This window comes from Gymnoscopelus braueri (genome assembly GCF_963280865.1).
Source record: "Gymnoscopelus braueri genome assembly, chromosome: 4".
NCBI lineage: Eukaryota > Metazoa > Chordata > Actinopteri > Myctophiformes > Myctophidae > Gymnoscopelus > Gymnoscopelus braueri.
Window position 1 is genome coordinate 7,074,743 of NC_137605.1, and position 19,695 is coordinate 7,094,437.

At 40.7% G+C, this 19,695-nt stretch overlaps 1 protein-coding gene across 1 annotated transcript; it reads left to right on the plus strand.

The window, feature by feature from the left end:
* The first annotated feature begins 787 nt into the window (after positions 1 to 787).
* On the plus strand, positions 788 to 14,809 carry LOC308083866 (eosinophil peroxidase-like). The gene is made up of 15 exons (XM_080426274.1): positions 788 to 814; positions 1,483 to 1,552; positions 1,716 to 1,803; positions 2,727 to 2,902; positions 3,558 to 3,690; positions 4,063 to 4,186; positions 4,766 to 4,972; positions 5,560 to 5,923; positions 9,791 to 9,951; positions 10,713 to 10,974; positions 12,240 to 12,410; positions 13,162 to 13,399; positions 13,710 to 13,912; positions 14,164 to 14,208; positions 14,671 to 14,809. Exons 2-14 carry the CDS (start codon positions 1,483 to 1,485, stop codon positions 14,205 to 14,207), a joined length of 2,241 nt encoding a protein of 746 aa, XP_080282400.1. The 5' UTR covers positions 788 to 814; the 3' UTR covers position 14,208; positions 14,671 to 14,809.
* The last annotated feature ends 4,886 nt before the right edge of the window (positions 14,810 to 19,695 follow it).

Consider the following 19,695-nt stretch of genomic DNA (forward strand, 5'->3'; position numbering starts at 1 on the left):
TGTCTGATTCACCGCCTTTTGCGATTATTTTAATGTGGTTTTATGCTTCTGCTTTTCTTTTTTGCTTTATTGTCAAAGTTGTGACATTGTATTGTGATTCAAATGTTTGTTATCAGGGCGTCCTTGAAAAAGAGAGCTTGCTCTCAATGGGTTTCCCTGAATAAATAAAGGAAAAAGAAAGAAAGAAAGATCTTGACACCCCGAACCCTCCCCATCAAATACAGCAACATATCATTTAAAACTGATAATATGTCCGATGTTTTGCTTTCCACATTGATTAGAACATTACTGTAGTCAGTCTTGCTAAATGCACAGTGTAGTGTCTGTAGTGGTAGCAGAATGGACAGTGTTCTAAACTTACATGTGGGAAACCCATTGAAAACCATAAATATTAACTACAGTGACTACATTGTTGCCTACATCATGTGTTTTCAACTGGTGGTCCGTGGAGGTAATGCATGTGGTCCCTGACCATGCATTTAGTAATGTAGGAAAGGGAAGATTTGTATTATATTTTATTTTATCGATGGTGGATACTGTTAATGTGCGTGACAACAGAAAGGAAATTCAACTCAAGGATGACAGTTTTACACACGCACACAGCATAGTGTGTATTTAAGGGAGGTTTTAGTACATCAAGGTAAATACAGGCTTTTATTTGATGTATGATGACGCATCAATGTTGTCCGTTACTTGGAAGTCGGACATCCGACTCCGAGTCAGACATCCGACTTCCAAGTAACTAGGGCCTTTTTCTGACTATAAGTAGGGCTAGCGGTATGTTGGAGTTCTCAGAGGACCATCAAAGTCACAGGTAAGGGGGTCATTATTATGTTTCTTTCTGTCATCTTTTGCAAAGATTTGAAAATTACCTATTGTAGGCTATACAGTGGTGTAAAGTAAGTAAGTACATTTACTCAAGTACTGTACTTAAGTACAATTTTGAGGTATTTGTACTTTACTTGAGTATTTCCAATTTCCAATACTTTTACTTCTACTCCACTACATCTCGGATCCAAATGTTGTACTTTTACTCCACTACAGTTATTTGAAAACTTTAGTTACTAGTTACTTTGTAGATTTTGATTATTATTACAAAACATACATTAACCACTTCAGTCTTATATACAGTTTGGCCATTTGAAAATAGCCGATCTACAAGCTCACAACACGTCGCGATGCGACGCGTTGTGAGCTTGTAGATCTGCTATTTTCAAAAGTTTTTTTGACATTTGAAACTTGTGAAACAGGACATTCTGCATAATGAGTACTTTTACTTCTGGTACTTTAAGTAAATTTTGATTACAGTACTTTCGTACTTTTACTCAAGTACATTTTGAATTCCGACTTTAATTTGTAACGGAGTATTTCTACATTGCAGTATTGATACTTTTACTTAAGTAAAGCATTTCAGTACTTTTTCCACCTCCACTTTATATATGAAATAGACTGATATTTCTTCTCTCATGATACATTTCAGAGATGAATCCCTGTCTCTTCATCTGTTTGACACTGGGCATGTGCTTCATGCACAGCCAGTCTACTCCATCAGGTATAATGTTTTACAAAATGAAAAACTGCATCATTTCATTAAGTTATATTATATTCATTGTTTAGCTGCTCAGCATAATGTTGGTCATTGCTTGCATGGATATCACAAACCCTGTCAATGTCCATGGTATGGAAGGACTAATTCTCTTTCTGATGGTTTACAGGGGAACATTTGGGCAGCCCATACTTTCAAGATGCTTTTGAGAAGGCAAAGACGATTGTGGATGAAGCTTACAAGTACTCCAGAGAAGAGTGAGTTCATGAATTTACCTACTACATACAGTACAGTTCACTAAACAACTGAAGAATGCATACAACCCATTTATTCTGCTTCAACAGGAACAGTAATAATCAGTAAAAAATAATTATTTTAAATGGTTTGTGTAACACCCAGGAAGGGAAACTAAAGCTAATGATCTTATCCACTAGCCTAAAAGGGAATCATCCTCGGCTGGGGGAAAATTAGGCTTTTGATCTTTAGGCAGAGGCTCTGAGCTAATCTACTACACTTGAATAACAAATGAAAACAAAAATGGAGGACAGGAGGATATTTTGATCTCTTTAGGACAGGGGTGGGCAACTTTGATGATGGAAAGGGCCACTGTATTTCCACACTCACTCCAGGGGGCCACATTGCATATTGTCGGGTAGAAACCTCTTATCTCCGTATTTTAACATTTTTCGTAAATGAATGCCCTACTATGTCACAAAAGTAGCAAAAATAGCCGATCTACAAGCTCAAAACGCGTCGCAGTGCGACGCGTTTTGAGCTTGTAGATCGGCTATTTTTGCTATTTTTGAATTGAATCCTGAATTATTTTTTTGCTATTTTTGAATTGGAATCCTGAAAAGTCAAATGTTTTGTTTAATTTCAAATGCATTTAGTTATACTTATGTTAACTTTATGAACTTAAATACAAATACATTGGACATAAAAAAAGACAATAGAATTGTAATACTAGTCATTAAGCTACTAATACAGACTGAAGTAATTAAAGCGGGTCATGTTTGCATGTTTGGAATTGTAACAGCTGAAATCAATAATATATCAGTATTCCCATATTAACCTGCGGGACGCATTAAGTGAAGGTGGGGGCCGCATGTGGCGCCAGTTGCCCATGTGTGCTGTAGGACATGATTCTTTCATTTATCATTACTGTCTATTTTCTTTCAAGGAGCCTGCGCAGGGTGCGTAGGGATCACGTTAGCCCCTCTGATATCCTTCGGCTCATGAAGCAACCCCGTGGAGATACCCGCCAAGCGGTGCGATCTGCAGACTACATGGCCCAAACCATCAGACTGCTGCACGACAAGGTCCACCATGTGCACAAACGCTCGCTGAATGCAACAGGTCAGCCGAAATTTCAAAACAAATGCACATTCCACACAATCTAATACCTAATAGAAAAGTGCAATCTAGCTGATCTGCAAGCTCACAATATGTAGCATTGTGAGGCGTTGTGGGCTTGTAGATCACCATTTTCGGTGCACAACTCCATGACAAAGTATAAATCAGGCTCATATAGGCTACATCAGGGGTCTTCAACAGGGGGTCCGTGACCCCTAGGGGGTCCTCAGAGTAACTACAGGGGGGCCGCCAACTCTTTGTGTGATTTAGACTTTTTTTACACCAACCACTTGAACCCTATCGTCCCTATTCTGAGGGGAACATTAGCCAAAAAATTGCAGATCTACAAGCACACAACGCCTCGCAGCGCGAGGCGTTGTGTGCTTGTAGATCTGCTATTTTCGGCCAAGAGTTTTGGTGTAGAGGGGGGGGAAAAGAGAGGACCAAGTACAGAGCCAACGGTCAAGTTTACAAAGTATTGATGGTTTAAGTGCTTAAATGTCTGAAAACACACACATGAATACAATATGTAGTGGGGGGGGGTCCCTGCTTCATCTTTCTCTCAGCTAGGGGGTCCTTGGCCTGAAAAACGTTGAAGACCCCTGGGCTGCATTATATAGAAACTCACAGACACAAACTTTTTATTGGTTCTTTTCAGATCTTCTTACTCCTGAGCAGCTGACGAGCCTCGCTGAAATAACGGGATGTTCTGCTCGAGTGCGTGACCCACAATGCCACACCATCCAAAACCTGGACAGGTTTCGCACAGCCACAAGCGTCTGCAACAACATGTGAGAGCTGCTATCTTGCATTTGTTACATTACACAGCTGAGCCTAATTAGGCTGTACATAGCCATCAAGATGTATAACAGAATCAGAATCAGAATCAGAATCAGAATCGCTTTATTTGTCATTTTCTATCATAACTTGGATAGGACTACTTTAATGATATGAAATATAATTTGATTTGATGATTGAGCACCTTCTGTTTTCAAGACATCAATTTAAATTTTTAAACTCATCTTTAAGAAAAGCAAATGTTCCAGAACAGTGTTTCTAATATTACAGCTACATTTGTTAGAAATGTGTCTGGGATTGTCTGTTTCCTTTGGGTTTCTCAATTGAATCTATCAAATGCATGACTTTCATATATTTTTTTTTAGGAGGAGACCTCGTCTTGGGGCCTCCAACACCCCGTTCGCCCGCTGGCTTTCTGCTGAATACGATGATGGAATCTTCCTGACAAAAGGCTCCAGAAACAAGATCAACAATTTCATGCTCCCACTGGTATGATATTCAAGTATCAATACTGCAATATAGAAATACTCCGTTACAAGTAAAAGTCCGGAATTCAAAATGTACTTGAGTAAAAGTACAAAAGTATTGGTATCAAAATGTACTTAAAGTACCAAAAGTAAAAGTACTCATTATGAAGAATGTCCCATTTCAAGTTTTCAAATGTATAAACATATTTTGAAAATAGCAGATCTACAAGCTCACAATGCGACGCATTGTGAGCTTGTAGATCGGCTATTTTCAAATGGCCGAAATGTATATATTGCTGAAGTGGTTAATGTATGTTTGTAATAATAATCAAAATCTACAAAGTAACTAGTAACTAAAGATTACAAATAATTGTAGTGGAGTAAAAGTACAAAATCCCCATCTGACATGTAGTGGAGTACAAGTAAAAGTATTTGAAATTGGAAATACTCAAGTAAAGTACAAATAATTCAAAAGTGCACTTAAGTACATTACTTGAGTAAATGTACTTACTTACTTTCCACCACTGTGCATGAAGCATGACATAATCAGAATAACATCTTCAATAAATGCGAACGTAACCAAATTCTGCTCCTCTCTAAGGTGAGAACGGTCTCCAACAGCATTCTACGCACAATGGATGCCAACGTGGTCAAGGACAGAGAGAACACCCTCATGACCACCTTTTTTGGCCAGTGGAACGATCACGATCTCAGCTTCACGCCGTTCTCCCCCAGCATTCGTTCCTTCAGCAAAGGCGTTAACTGTGAGGAGAGCTGTGAAGAAGTAGAGCCCTGCATCCCCGTTGTGGTTGGTGTCCTCCTTCTAGCCTTACTGCAATAATCTTTATGTTCATGTTATGTTATTATCCTGCAACAATTTCAACATTTCCCCAAACTGTTCCCAGTGTTGCTGTTTTTTCTTCCCATAAACTTCAAGCACTTTGAATCTGGTGTCCCTATTTTCCCACTGAGCATATTTGGGCTATTAGACGTTTAAAATACGTCTAACGGCTCTGCTAAAACCGGGTTATAACTGGTCCAACAGTGAAAGTTCTTTCAACGTCTATTCTTAGCCTTGACGTTGATTAGCTGTTTTTTAAGCATCTATATAGACGTCTATATTATAGCCGTTGAATTACGTCTATAATATCGACGTCTATATAGACGCTTAAAAAACAGCTAATCAACGTCTAGGCTAAGTAGATAGTCTAAGAATAGACGTTGAAAAAACTTTCACTGTTCGACCAGTTATAACCCGGTTTTAGACTGACGTCTAATAGCCAACTATGGCTCATTGGGTTGGATATGCCATTAAACTAATAGGACAACTATTTTCACTATTTTGTCACAGTATATACGGCTTAAGTGATTTAATCTATGCTTTCCAATGAACAGTTCCCCACAGATGACCCTCGTCGCCCCCGCCCCCCTGAAGGCTGCCTGCCTTCCTTCAGATCGGCACCTGCTTGTGGAACAGGAACTTCTGCCTTCAATTTTGGCGGTGAACCCAACGAGAGAGAGCAGATCAACGCCATCACATCCTTCCTTGACCTTGGCCAAGTATATGGGGCTGAGGAACAGCTAGCGATTCGCCTCCGTGACTTCACAGATGACAGGGGCCTGATGCGTGTCAATCCATCACTCCGAGACAGTGGACGTGAACTGCTTCCCTTCGACCCTATGAATGCAAACATGTGTGCCACACGCAGAACGATCACCGGTGACCGAAATGCAACAGAGGTGCCCTGTTTCTTTGCAGGTTAGTGTGAGCTCTGTTTGACTCTGAGGCTGAGTATAAAATATTTTAAAGGGATAGTTCACCCCACAAAATGACTTTTTTTCTATCGATTAGTCACCCCATGGAGACTTGAATTCATGGATATTTACGGGGCCAGAGCTCAGCTCTGGGCCTGTTTTATTATTGTAGGTATTCTTCTGTTTCCGCCACTTTTCGCAGTTCTGGGTGAACCGTGCTGTCGCTTTTTTACGAAACTCGGCCATATGGTAGATGGTCATGAAAAACTATCAAGAAATAAATCTCACAATCTTTCGTCAAAAGGTGGCGCTATAGCACTCAATTGAAAATGCCAACTTTGAACAGGTACAACTCATGCCCTGTTTGACCTACAGCCATAAAACTTCAATACACACATGCGTCTACTCATGATGAACAACTTTAACCCTCTGACTTTTGACCTCTGACCTTTAGATCTCCCACCATTTTGAATTATATGAAAAACAGTTAAAACCTATCTCCTCCTGGGATTTTTGAGTAATCTGCACGAAACGTTTTACACATGAACTTTGGACCTTTGCCGACAAACAAGCAGCGAGGATTTTCCATAAGTGAAAAAATGAAGCTTTAATGAGCCAATGAATATTGCAGTTTTATGACAATTATTCATCTGCCCCTAACACATACATGCAGACTCACATTTCTTTGAAACTTTGCGGTAATGTTGAGGGTCATTCCAAATATTACTGAAACCAATCTTACTCCAATTGGTCAAAGGGGGGCGCTATAGCGATTTTTTGAAAGTGCAAACTTTAAACAGGCAAAAGTCATGCCTCGTTTGGCCGACAGCCATTAAACCTGTTTACACATGTGCCTTGACTCATGAGGAACACATGTATCACGTTGACCAGTAAGCTCCGCCCTTAGATTGTCCGCAATTTTGAGCAGTTTGAAAAACACTTAAACCCAGGATTTTTCAGCTATTTGCGTGAAACTGTATCATCTGTGTGATCTCCTTTTTCACAGGTTCTTGTCTGTTGGTCCAATGGCTTCTCCCTTAAACGTGTGCCTCACAACCTGAAGGTTGCCAGTTCAAGCCTCACTTAATGCGGACTTCATTAAAGTTGCATTGCACACAACATGATTGTGTCAATTAATACATGTGCAATTGTTAAACTTAACCTGAAATACTTATTTGAGAGGGTATGTTTTTGCAATGTATGACATACTTCATTCTGAAAATAGCCGTTCTACAATCTCAAAACTTTTCAGATAGCAACGTGTTTCTGAGCTTGTAGATCGGCTGCTTTCACTGGTTCACTTTTATCTTCAACAGACAACCTCAGCCTGGACAAAGCTATAGCACTATAGGTAATATTGCAGCCCGTCAATACGAAGGTTGAGGGTTCGATTCCTGTTAATGGCAATAGGTTGACACGTCCAATCAATCCATTCTGCTTCCATCCTTCTCTCTCTTCAATCTATTGTTTCCATGTCTCTCTCTCTTCAATCTATTCCGTTTCCATGTCTCTCTCTCCGCCCTTAGATTGTCCGCAATTTTGAGCAGTTTGAAAAACACTTAAACCCAGGATTTTTCAGTTATTTGCGTGAAATGGTATCATCTGTCTGACCTCCGTTTTCACTGTATCAGGTCTCTTGGTCCAATGGCTTCCCGCTTAAGTGAATGTTTCACAACATCAAGGTTGCCGGTTCAAGCCTCACTTGGTGGAGACTTCATTTAAAGTGCATTGCAAACAACAAGACTGTATTAATGAATACATATGCAATTGATAAAGATAACATGAAATGCTTATCTGAGAAGGTATGTTTTTGCAATGTATGACATACTTCATTCTGAAAATAGACGATCTACAATCTCAAAACTTTTCAGATAGCAACGTGTTTCTGAGCTTGTAGATCGGCTGCTTTCACTGGTTCATTTTTATCTTCAACAGACAACCTTAGCCTGGACAAAGCTATAGCACTATAGGTAGTGTTGCAGCCTGTCAATCCGAAGGTTGAGGGTTCGATTCCTGTTAATGGCAATAGGTTGAGATGTCCAATCAATCCATTCTGCTTCCATCTCTCTCTCTCTTTTCAATCTATTATGTTTCCATGTCTCTCTCTCTCTTCAATCTATTCTGTTTCCATGTCTCTCTCTCTCTCTCTCTTCAATCTATTCCGTTTCCATGTCTCCCTCTTCAATCTATTCCGTTTCCATGTCTCTCTCTCTCTCTCTCTCTCTCTCTCTCTCTCTCTCTCTCTCTCTCTCTCTCTCTCTCTCTCTCTCTCTCTCTCTCTCTCTCTCTCTCTCTCTCTCTCTCTCTCTCTCTCTCTCTCTCTCTCTCTCTCTCTCTCTTGAGGGGCGGCCATAGCTGAGTGGTTAGTGAGCCAGCCTAGGGAGCCAGAGGCCCTAGTTGCCCCAGGTACGATTCCAGGCCAGGCCAGCAAATGAAATTTGTCCCTGAGCAAGACTCTTAACCCCTAATTGCTCACAGGCCCTCATTGGAAACAAGACCGCAAGGACTTTCATGAACGGACCTGTTAAAGGAATTATCCTTATCTCTTCAATCTATTCCGTTTCCATGTCTCTCTCTCTCCAATCTCCAATCTCACAACTTTTCAGATAGCAACGTGTTTCTGAGCTTGTAGGTCGGCTGCTTTCACTGGTTCACTTTTATCTTCAACAGACAACCTCAATCTGTACAAAGCTATAGCACTATAGGTAGTGTTGCAGCCTGTCAATCCAAAGGTTGAGGGTTCGATTCCTGTTAATGGCAATAGGTTGAGATGTCCATTCAATCCGTTCTGCTTCCATCTCTCTCTCTCTACAGTCTATTATGTTTCCATGTCTCTCTCTCTCTCTCTTCAATCTATTCCGTTTCCATGTCTCTCTCGCTCTCTCTCTCTTCAATCTATTCAGTTTCCATGTCTCTCTCTCTCTTCAATCTATTCCGTTTCCAAGTCTCTCTCTCTCTTTCTCTTCAATCTATTCAGTTTCTCTCTCTCTCTCTCTCTCTTTCTCTTCAATCTATTCCGTTTCTCTCTCTCTCTCTCTCTCTCTCTCTCTCTCTCTCTCTCTCTCTCTCTCTCTCTTCAATCTATTCTGATTCTCTCTCTCTCTTTCTCTTCAATCTATTCAGTTTCTCTCTCTCTCTCTCTTTCTCTTCAATCTATTCCGTTTCTCTCTCTCTCTTTCTCTTCAATCTATTCCGTTTCTCTCTCTCTCTCTCTCTCTTTCTCTTCAATCTATTCCGTTTATCTCTCTCTCTCTTCAATCTATTCCGTCTCTCTCTCTCTCTTCAATCTATTCCGTCTCTCTCTCTCTCTCTCTCTCTCTCTCTCTCTCTCTCTCTCTCTCTCTCTCTCTCTCTCTCTCTCTCTCATAATTATGTTCTTTTAGAAAGTGAGCAACAGCAACAGTCCACCTGGCCTATTCCCATGGATTGGATCTACCCACCTCACCTGCTGTCATTCCCTCTCAATCCATAATCACACCTGCCCTCACTCACTGCTCATTAGTCTCTCTCTCTCTCTCTCTCTCTCTCTCTCTCTCTCTCTCTCTCTCTCTCTCTCTCTCTCTCTCTCTCTCTCTCTCTCTCCCCTGGCCCCGCTTATCGCTGCTTGCAGCTATATATTTTTTGTTTTTGTCGCATTCTTAAGCCAATAATTTGATGGCCGGCAGCGATTCCTGTAGGAGACACAAAGAGTCTCCTTTATAATGAATTAAATCCCTTTAATCTGCTGACGAATGAAGAATGCTATTGATACACTCTTTTAAAGCCCACCTGACCACTCAAATTAAGGCAAACATCCAATGATAGTATTTGACATGTTGACAAGAGGAAGTGATTGATATTTGGTCATTGTCTGTTTTGCTATTTTTTTCAGGTGACACCCGTGTGAATGAGAACATATACCTGACATCTATTCACACGCTATTCCTGCGTGAACACAACCGTCTAGCGCGTGCACTGAAGAGAATTAACCCCCAATGGGACGGTGAGACGCTCTACCAAGAGGCTCGCAAGATCAATGGTGCCTACACACAGGTAACATGACCTTTGCCACGTATCAACTTGTGCTCATATTTCTCATATTAAAGGGATAGTTCACCCCCAAAATGACTTTTTTTTCTATCGATTAGTCACCCCATGGAGACTTGAATTCATGGATATTGTTTTGTTCTGTATGACCGGCAGCGGTTCCGGTACGAGACGCAAAGAGTCTCCTTTGTGTCTCCTGCCGGAACCGCTGCCTACCGGTTGGCTGGCCATCAAAGTATTGGCTTAGGAATGTGACAAAAACTAAAAACCATGCATGAATTCAAGTCTCCATGGGGTGACTAATCGAAAGATTTTTGTTTTTGTTCGGTGAACTAACCCTTTAAAAACATGATAATAATAATAAATCTGTGTAAGACAAGATAAGTTAGGCCATAGGGACATGCAGGTGTAGAATGAAACACAGGAGAGGTACAGGTACATAGTAAGCACCAAATCAAGATACATAAACATAAGCTTAGATTAGAATTAGAATACACAGTATGTGCAGTCAATAGATATTATGTTCAGTCTATCAATAAATGATGATGGATGAGAGGGGTCCTCCAGGATAGCATTCAGCTTCCTCCTTCATCCTCCCCGCCATAATCATCTCCAGACAAAGTGTAGAAACAAGTGAAACTACTAAAACAGAACTGCCAGGACTACAGAAGAGACAGACTGTACATATATACTGTATTCATCCATTCCAGACACTCACTGTTCCTACACATGGCTGACTCACACCACAACATTCCATAATCTTCTAGGTGTTCGTGTTCCGGGACTACCTGCTACATATTCTTGGTCCTGCCGAAATCCGAGCGCTTGGGCCTTACCGTGGCTACAACCCTAACGTAGACCCCAGCGTCTCCAACGTGTTTGCTACGGCAGCGTACCGCTTTGCACACAACACCCTCCCGCCTGTGTTGCCCCGGCTGGATGAAAACTACAGGCAGGCTGTAGACTGTGGTGTCCGCAGTGTCCCCTTGTTCCAGGCCTTCTTTACGCCCTGGAGAGTTGTTTTTGAAGGTACAGTATACGTCATTCGGTGAAGACCAGTGTACTATACATGCAGTGGTGGAAAATAACTAATTGCATTTACTCAAGTACTGTACTTAAGTACAATGTTGTGGTATTTTTTACTTTACTGGAGTATTTCCAATTTTCAGTACTACTACTCCACTACATCTCAGAGGCAAATATTGTACTTTTATTCCACTACAATTATTTGAAAACTTTAGTTACTAGTTACTTTGTAGATTTTGATTATTATGTTATAAAACATACATTCACCACTTTAGCCCTATTTTTTTTTTTATATCCCTCGATTTTGTAACCCTTTTTTTCACCCGGTGCCAATTTGCTAAGTGATCCTGGGCACTACACTCCCCCCACCAGCCTAGGGAGGCCAGGGCCGAGCTCATGCCTCCTTCAATGCATGAGAGCCAACTGACCTTCTTGTCACCTGACAGGGGGGAGTTTCCCTGGTTGGACGTACCGCGTGGAAGGAACACGTTATTCCAACCAGTTCCCTTCCCCTCCATCAGGCGCCCCGGCTGACCAGGGGGACGCAGTGTAGTGACCAGGATTACTGCATGTTTTTGTGAGGGTATTAACTGCCCTAGGAGACACGGGGAGAACATGCAAACTCCACACAGAGTAGGCCCTTTCGCCAACCCCACCTAGGGTATGGGCGCTGATGATGCGGAGGAGAAGACACACCCCCAGCGCCCACATCGTCCCCGGCGGGAATCGAACCCAGGACCTTCTAGCTGTGAGGCGACAGCGCTACTGACTGCGCCACCGTGCCCCTTTAGCCCTATATGTTATACCTAGGCTATTTGAAAATAGCCGATCTACAAGAGATCTGCTATTTTCTAAAGATTTTTATACATTTTATACATTTGAAAACTTGCAAAATGGAACATTCTGCGTAATGAGTACTTTCTACTTTTGGTACTTTAAGTACATTTCGATACCAATACTTTTATAATTTTACTCAAGTAAATTCTGAATTCTGGACTTTCACTTGTAATGGAGTATTCCTACATTGCAGTATTGATACTTTTACTTAAGCAAAATACGTGAGTATTTTTTCCACCACTGTATACATGAAGGCAACACCGTGTAATGTGCAGAAAACATATCTTTCATGATTCACATTATAGGCTACTCAACACAAAAATGTAAAAATGTAAAAATGTATTTCCTAAGTCCATAAATGATTGTGTTTTTTTAATAATATTTCTTCAATGGGTATTGTAACAGTACAATTTTTACATTGGTTTTCTCAGGTGGCATTGACCCCGTGCTCCGTGGCATGGTTAGATCGCCAACTAAACTGAACACTCAGGATAACATGATGGTGGATGCTGTGAGGGAGCAGCTTTTCAAATTCATCTTTGAAGTAGCGTTGGACCTGGGCGCCCTCAACATGGCTAGAGGACGTGACCATGGCCTTCGTGGTACAGTACATGTGTTAACCTCTTTCAACCTGGTGTTCATATTTCATAATAGGAGAAATAAGAAAGTCCGCACACTGAAAAATGTAAAAGAAGCTCCCAGTAAAGGCTTTATTGAAGCCTTGACTGGGAGCTTCTTTTAAAAATGTCAGTGTGCGGACTTTATTATTTCTCTTATATATATCCACTGTTGGTCCTGCACCTGCCGTCCAGTGGATGTGCCAGTTTTATTGTTTCCATATTTCATTATAGGCCTATGCGAAGATTTCAAAAATGTTTACAATATATAAAACATTAAAAAACAACTTTTTGGGGGGAAATAGCATTATCTACAAGCTGGGAGCGCAACTGTGTAATCACTTAAATTATTATAATATTATTATTATCATTATTTTATACTTTTTTAAATGGCAGATATACAAGCTCATAGTGAGGCACCGAGTGCCGCGCTATGAGCTTGTAGATCTGCCATTTTAAAAGAATCGTGATTCGTGATTTTTAAAGCAAAAATGTTTTACTCAAATCTTTGCTTCTGGGGGTCCCTGGAACAAAATATTTTGCGATGGGGATCCGTGGCCTAATACATACATAATTTTGGAGGTTCTTGATGTGAAAAAGTTTGAGAACCACTAATATAACAACATACGTTTTTCAGAAAACTGTTATAGGATCTAGAAGACATTTGTAGAATCGGAACCTTACGCCTTAGTGGGTTCATCAAAATCCATAACAAATGTCTTTGTTTACCAACAAGGTTACAACGCCTGGCGCAAGGTTTGCGGGCTCTCTCAACCTCAAAATGAGGCTCAGCTTGGTCAAGTTCTGCAGAACCATAACCTGGCTCGCAGGCTGCTTCAGCTCTATGGCACACCTGACAACATCGATGTCTGGCTCGGTGGTGTAGCCGAGCCTTTTAGCGGAGGTGCCCGCGTTGGCCCTCTGTTTGCCTGTCTCATTAGAAAACAGTTCCAGGATATCCGTCTAGGAGACAGGTGAGTGATATAGAAATACATACAGTACTCAGTATTCATACATACATACATACATACATACACACACACACACACACACACACACACACACACACAGACAGACAGACAGACAGACAGACAGACAGACAGACAGACAGACAGACAGACAGACAGACAGACAGACAGACAGACAGACAGACAGACAGACAGACAGACAGACAGACAGACAGACAGACAGACAGACAGACAGACAGACAGATACATTACACTACATTTGTGTGTGTGCGCGTGCGTGCGTGCGTGCGTCTCACACCTTCTTTTCTATTCCCAGGTTGTGGTATGAGGCTCCAGGCGTGTTCACCCGTGAACAGAGAGCTGAACTGCAACGCGTAACCCTGGCCACGATCATCTGTGACAACACTGGAATCCGCACTGTTCCTCAGGACGTCTTCACTGTGACATCAAGGCTCGTCAACTGCGACACAATCCCAAGGCTGAATCTGGAGAGATGGAGAGAGCCGAGACACAGCTCAGGTGAAAGAGCATTTTAATTCTTAATTGGTGGGGGGGGGGATTGATCTACTGTTCTTAGTAATATTCTGTTGGTTATAATTCATTTTCAATGATGTATGTATTATTCAATGTTCAAGATTCAATATTCGAATATTGTTACATCTTGTGCACAAGTACATGAGAATACAATTATTTAGTTCTGCTTCCTCTGAATATAGCTAGTGAAAATATAGCTGCAAATTATGGTTTTAATGAAAATGTTGGTGTTCCAGGCCCAGAAGAAAATCGTCCAAATGTCCAAGGAAATGACAAATGAGGTCAGAATCTGCTTTTGTTTATATCGTACAGTGTTATTTGGTGCAATGTCTTGACAACCACTTGATCAAGGGTTATACTAACAATTTCACCAAGTTTATTTGATCAGCACCAGTCTCAAAAATACAATACAAGTTTTCAAATGTATAAAATTCATAAACATCCTTTGAAAATAGCAGATCTACAAGCTCAAAATGCGTCGCATCGCGACGCATTGTGAGCTTGTAGATCGGCTATATTCAAATGGCCGAAATGTATATAGGGCTGAAGTGGTTAATGTATGTTTTGTAATAATAATCAAAATCTACAAAGTAACTAGTAACTAAATTTTTCAAATAATTTTAGTGGAGTAAAAGTACAATATTTGCCTCTGAAATGTAGTGGAGTAGAGTACTGAAACTACTTAGTTACTTTACACCACTATCTTTCTGTGAGAGTGACCTTTCATCTATGCTTCTCCCTAGATCCCACAGGTCACCACACATTAAAAGGGGACAAGAGGTTGCAGCAGTAATATGAAGAGTATCCATAGAGGCCTAGAAGGCCTTAAATACTGTAGCAACATCTTCTACCTGTCTTGATTGCTCATACACTGTGTGCTTAATTACTTAACATATTTTTCAACAATTCATCAAACATGATATGGGTTCCATAATTGTTTTACACTTTCTTGTAATAATTTGAACATGTATGCCAGTGAGATAGCATTTGAGCAAAATGCTGAAAATATTGAACACTGTTACTGTACATCATGCTGTTTATTGTTTTCTTCTTACTATCTGTAATAACACTGGGTGAAAAGCAATGATTTTGGGAGGGTATTCCTCAGGCATACCCCTGATACTTACGGGAGTATGTGTGTGTATGTTGCCCTCATTCATTAATGTACCACCTCCCACATATCCAGGTAAATGTAGCATTTCTGAGACATCCATTTGCATTTATCCCCATGTGGTGTCTGCCAGCAAGGACCTCACACACCCCACCCCTCCCACCCCAACCACTTCTGAGCATGTGCAGAAAACTACATTTGATTGGAAGCTGTGGCTTATAACCCCACCCACCCACCCCACAATTCTGCATGCTAATTCTTGTATAAACCCCCTAGTTTATACCCCCCCCCCCCCACCCCCAGTGGGAGGGGTGGTTTATAGTCCCCCCCCCCCTCCCCCCCCCGGGGCCACACTGTGGCTTGTCCCCCCCCCCACTACCTGCACTAATTTATGTATTTATATATATATGTATATGTATATGTGTGTATATATATATATATATATATATATATATATATATATATATATATATATATATATATAGGCAGAACTCATGTAATTATGTTTATTGATCAAGAAAAAGAAATGTATTTATACAAAACAATAAACAGGAGCACACAGATAAGATAAACTGTTTCAAAGAAAAGTATTTTATTCCAGGGACCCCAGAAGCAAAGATTTGAGTTAAAAATGTTCCCTCTATATATATATTCAAAGATTCTGAATCAGAATCAGGTGTATTATCACATCACAGGTTTAATAAAAAAAAAGTGGGTGAAATTTGTGTCTATATATTCACACTAGTACCTGAGATAAGATATGGTGCGTGAACATAGCAGCAATGTATACTGTGCATGATATACTTATGGACGTTAAGGTGCTTGGAAGAAAAAAAAACACAATAAAAGACAAAAGTCAGTGCGTTATACACAGGATTACGGTGCAAAATGTCAGTGTGTGTCGACTGCATGAATCCACATAAGTAGACTGACACTGGTATAGTCAGCAAGTAGTTCCATGAGGAAGAGCAAAGAAAAATAGGGGGAAAAGGAAAACAAAGTCACTTGTAGGCTACTTGGGGTAATCCACGGTGGGTGGGTCCAAGGAAGAGCTAAATCCAAGTCATTTGTCCCTGGTATAATCCACAGGAAGAAATATAGAAAATAAAGAAACATGTTTTGTACCAGGGACCCCAGAAGCAAAGATTTGAGTTAAAATGTTCGCACTAAAAACATTTCTGTCAGATAACTCACGAATAGATTGAACCAATATTACAGACCAAATATATGAAACAATATATAGAATGAGAATACAAGAGTGGATGTAATATATTTTATTTTGGCATTCAGGCTCTGCTACATTTTTTCTCCCTGCTCAGCATAATTAAGACAACCATCATTAACCTTTAAGAGCAGGGAGATATATATACATAACAACCCCCCATGGGGAACAGAACCAATAGCAGAGCCCACTGGTGGTGCTGGGGTGGTGGTGGGAGTAAACGCTGCATGACAACACCTATGAAACACAAAGCAGACAGAACACAGATGAAGGTGAGCTTAAATAACCCGCCCGATTGGACAGCTGACTGCCACGTCAGAGTATGACGTACTGTATGAGTCTGCATGACGCTGTAACAGCCACATAGAATCTCTCTCGAGTGTATGCTGCCAGAACTAACTCGCAGGCTACGTATAATATATTCAAAGATTTGCACACATTTTCAAAAACAGCAGATCTACAGCAGATCTCGCTATGTACAAGCTCATAGCGCGGCACGAAAAAGACCTGTTGTGGTCCTCAAGCTCTTTGTCGTCAAGCACAGCAGGCTCTATGCACAGCAGCCATATTGGAAAGAAATTGGGCCTCTTCCTTACATCCTCCACAGGTTTTACCAATGATACTAATTTGTTCCATTTCATGTAGCACAGTGGTTCTCAAACCTTTTAATTTCAAGGACCCCCATAACTCTGAAAGTGTACAAATGGAACCAAATGGACCAAGGGTCCATTTGTACACTCTCAGAGTTACACACCTTTTAAGGGGCCATTTGGAACCCCCTCAAGGAACCATGAGGGTCCCTGGACCCCAATTTGGGACCCACTGGTGTAGCAGAGTGTTTCCAGTGAGCCAAAATGCACAACATCAGCACCCTGACTCTGTTTGACCAGAATGGAACAGAGCCTTCATTAGTATCATTGGTAAACACCTGTGAAGGAAGTAAGAAGAGGCCCAGTTTCTTTCCAAAATGGCCGCTGCAGTGCATAGAGCCTATCGTATGAGTGCATTCCTACAATAGAATGGTCTTGCAGAATGAATCGCATGGATCTCTGTATATTTTAGCCAAGGATTTGTTATACAGTATCATATGTATCTGCTAGCACTGCTTCAGATAGAGTCTTATGTTGGGCTTCAATTTTCATGTTTCTCTCATTCAAACACTTTCATAGTGCAGTGGTCACCCAGTATTGTCCTCTTTCTTGTATGGTGTGTCAGCAAATAGGTATGGATTGGGTCAAGATGTGCTTTGCATTGTGGAGTAGTTTTGAAGTATGACTTTATTACATGAATTCTGACATCCCTATTTGGCACGCCATTATAGAAGAACATTTAAACATGTGTTTGAATATGGGGATTACTGTAGATTAGGCCTAAGTGGTTCACAAATAAAAATTTAAATGTATGGATCCTGTAGATGGAGCCATTGTTCCATGTCAAATACATGACATAATATTTAATTAACTGTAATGACCTCACAATATACAATGATGTGTACCTTTGCCTTTAGTAATCTCATGAAGAGAAGTCATAACATTATTTATCATCAGATTTTGTATTGTATGTTTATTTCATTGTTAAAAGTTCCTCTTCTCTTACATTTCAGTATAAAAAATATTTAGGCACTATAAGTAGGATGATTAATGTGAGAATATCACAGTAAAACATGGGAGCAAACCCTTCACACTATGTTCATAGTGTGTTGAGTTGACGTAGTGTAGTAAATTAAGAGAAGAAGTAAGAGAAGTGATGGACAAGACTCACATTTGTGTATTCTGTGCAAGAAACCAAATAACTACATAAAGGCACACAATATGTAATTTCTTCAGTCACCACTGCAGTGACTGTGATTTGTCATGAGCTCAGACAAACAGGCGAACGGCCTAATCTGTGATTCTCAGACTAGTTGGGGGTTTTAAATCTCTCCTCAAGACTCATTTATTTTCTCTAGCTTCTAGCTTTTAATGTTGTTTGAATCTGTGGGCCTTATCTTGTACGCCGCCTTACCCCTTATCCCTAAACTTATTAGCCATAGTTTACTATTTTTCAAAACATTTTAAAATAGTTCAACTAGCCGATCTACATCAACACGTTGTGAGCTTAAGCTATATGAACTATTTAAAAAATGTTTTTTTTATAAATAGTAAAATATAGCTAATAAGTTTAGGAATAAGGGGTAATGCAAGATAGGGCCATAAAGTATTTTATCTTGTCTCATATGTTTTTATTTTTGCATGTCCTGTGACTATGCTGTTGCACATGCCTGTTCTGTCGATCTACGTACAGAACTTTGGTCAATTAGACTGCAGGTTAGACTGCATGCAACACAGGTTAAAATGCAGGTTAGACTGCAATACAGGTTAAAATGCGGTGCCGCTTTGTTTTGGTTCCCCAATCCCTATTTAAATGGAATAGAATTTCCCCGTGGGATAATACAGATGCTAAATAGTCTCCGGAAAGTACACTCACATTTATATTTAAAAAATAAGCTAAACTATGCCGCATCAAGGATTTTATTAGGACGGACCTATTTTGGGGTGAAGTCTTTCCGGATTGACGCGATCCGGTCACCTGATGACCCAGGCTAGGCTACACAGGTTAAAATGCAGGCTAGTCTGCAGGCTACACAGGTTAAAATGCAGGCTAGACTGCAGGCAACCTTAGTGGGGAACATAGAACCCGGGGAACATAGGTATGACCCCGTTAAAATGCAGGCTAGTCTGCAGGAGGTTAAAATGCAGGCTAGTCTGCAGGCTACACAGGTTAAAATGCAGGCTAGACTGCAGGCTACACAGGTTAAAATGCAGGCTAGATTGCAGGCTACACAGGTTAAAATGCAGGCTAGACTGCAGGCTACACAGGTTAAAATGCAGGCTAGTCTGCAGGCTACACAGGTTAAAATGCAGGCTAGTCTGCAGGCTACACAGGTTAAAATGCAGGCTAGTCTGCAGGCTACACAGGTTAAAATGCAGGCTAGTCTGCAGGCTACACAGGTTAAAATGCAGGCTAGACTGCAGGCTATACAGGTTAAAATGCAGGCTAGACTGCAGGCTATACAGGTTAAAATGCAGGCTAGACTGCAGGCTACACAGGGAGTCACTCGTTGCCAAATAAATGAGTGCCGACTCGTCAGATGTTTTGGACACTGTCATGAAAGCCATGTGGAGAAGCTGTGAAGAACGCCCTGCTCTACTTCACCATGCTGTGGTTCCAAGGCTTCACACACAGCAGTGTTCTCACGCATGTTGAAATTCAGCATGTCCAGTGGTGGAAAGTAACTAAGTACATTTACTAAAGTACTGTACTTAAGTACAATTTTGAGGTATTTGTACTTTACTTGAGTATTTCCAATTTCCAATACTTTTACTAGTTACTTTTCAGATATAAACTATGATATAATGAAACATACATTAACCACTTCAGCCCTATTTTATACAC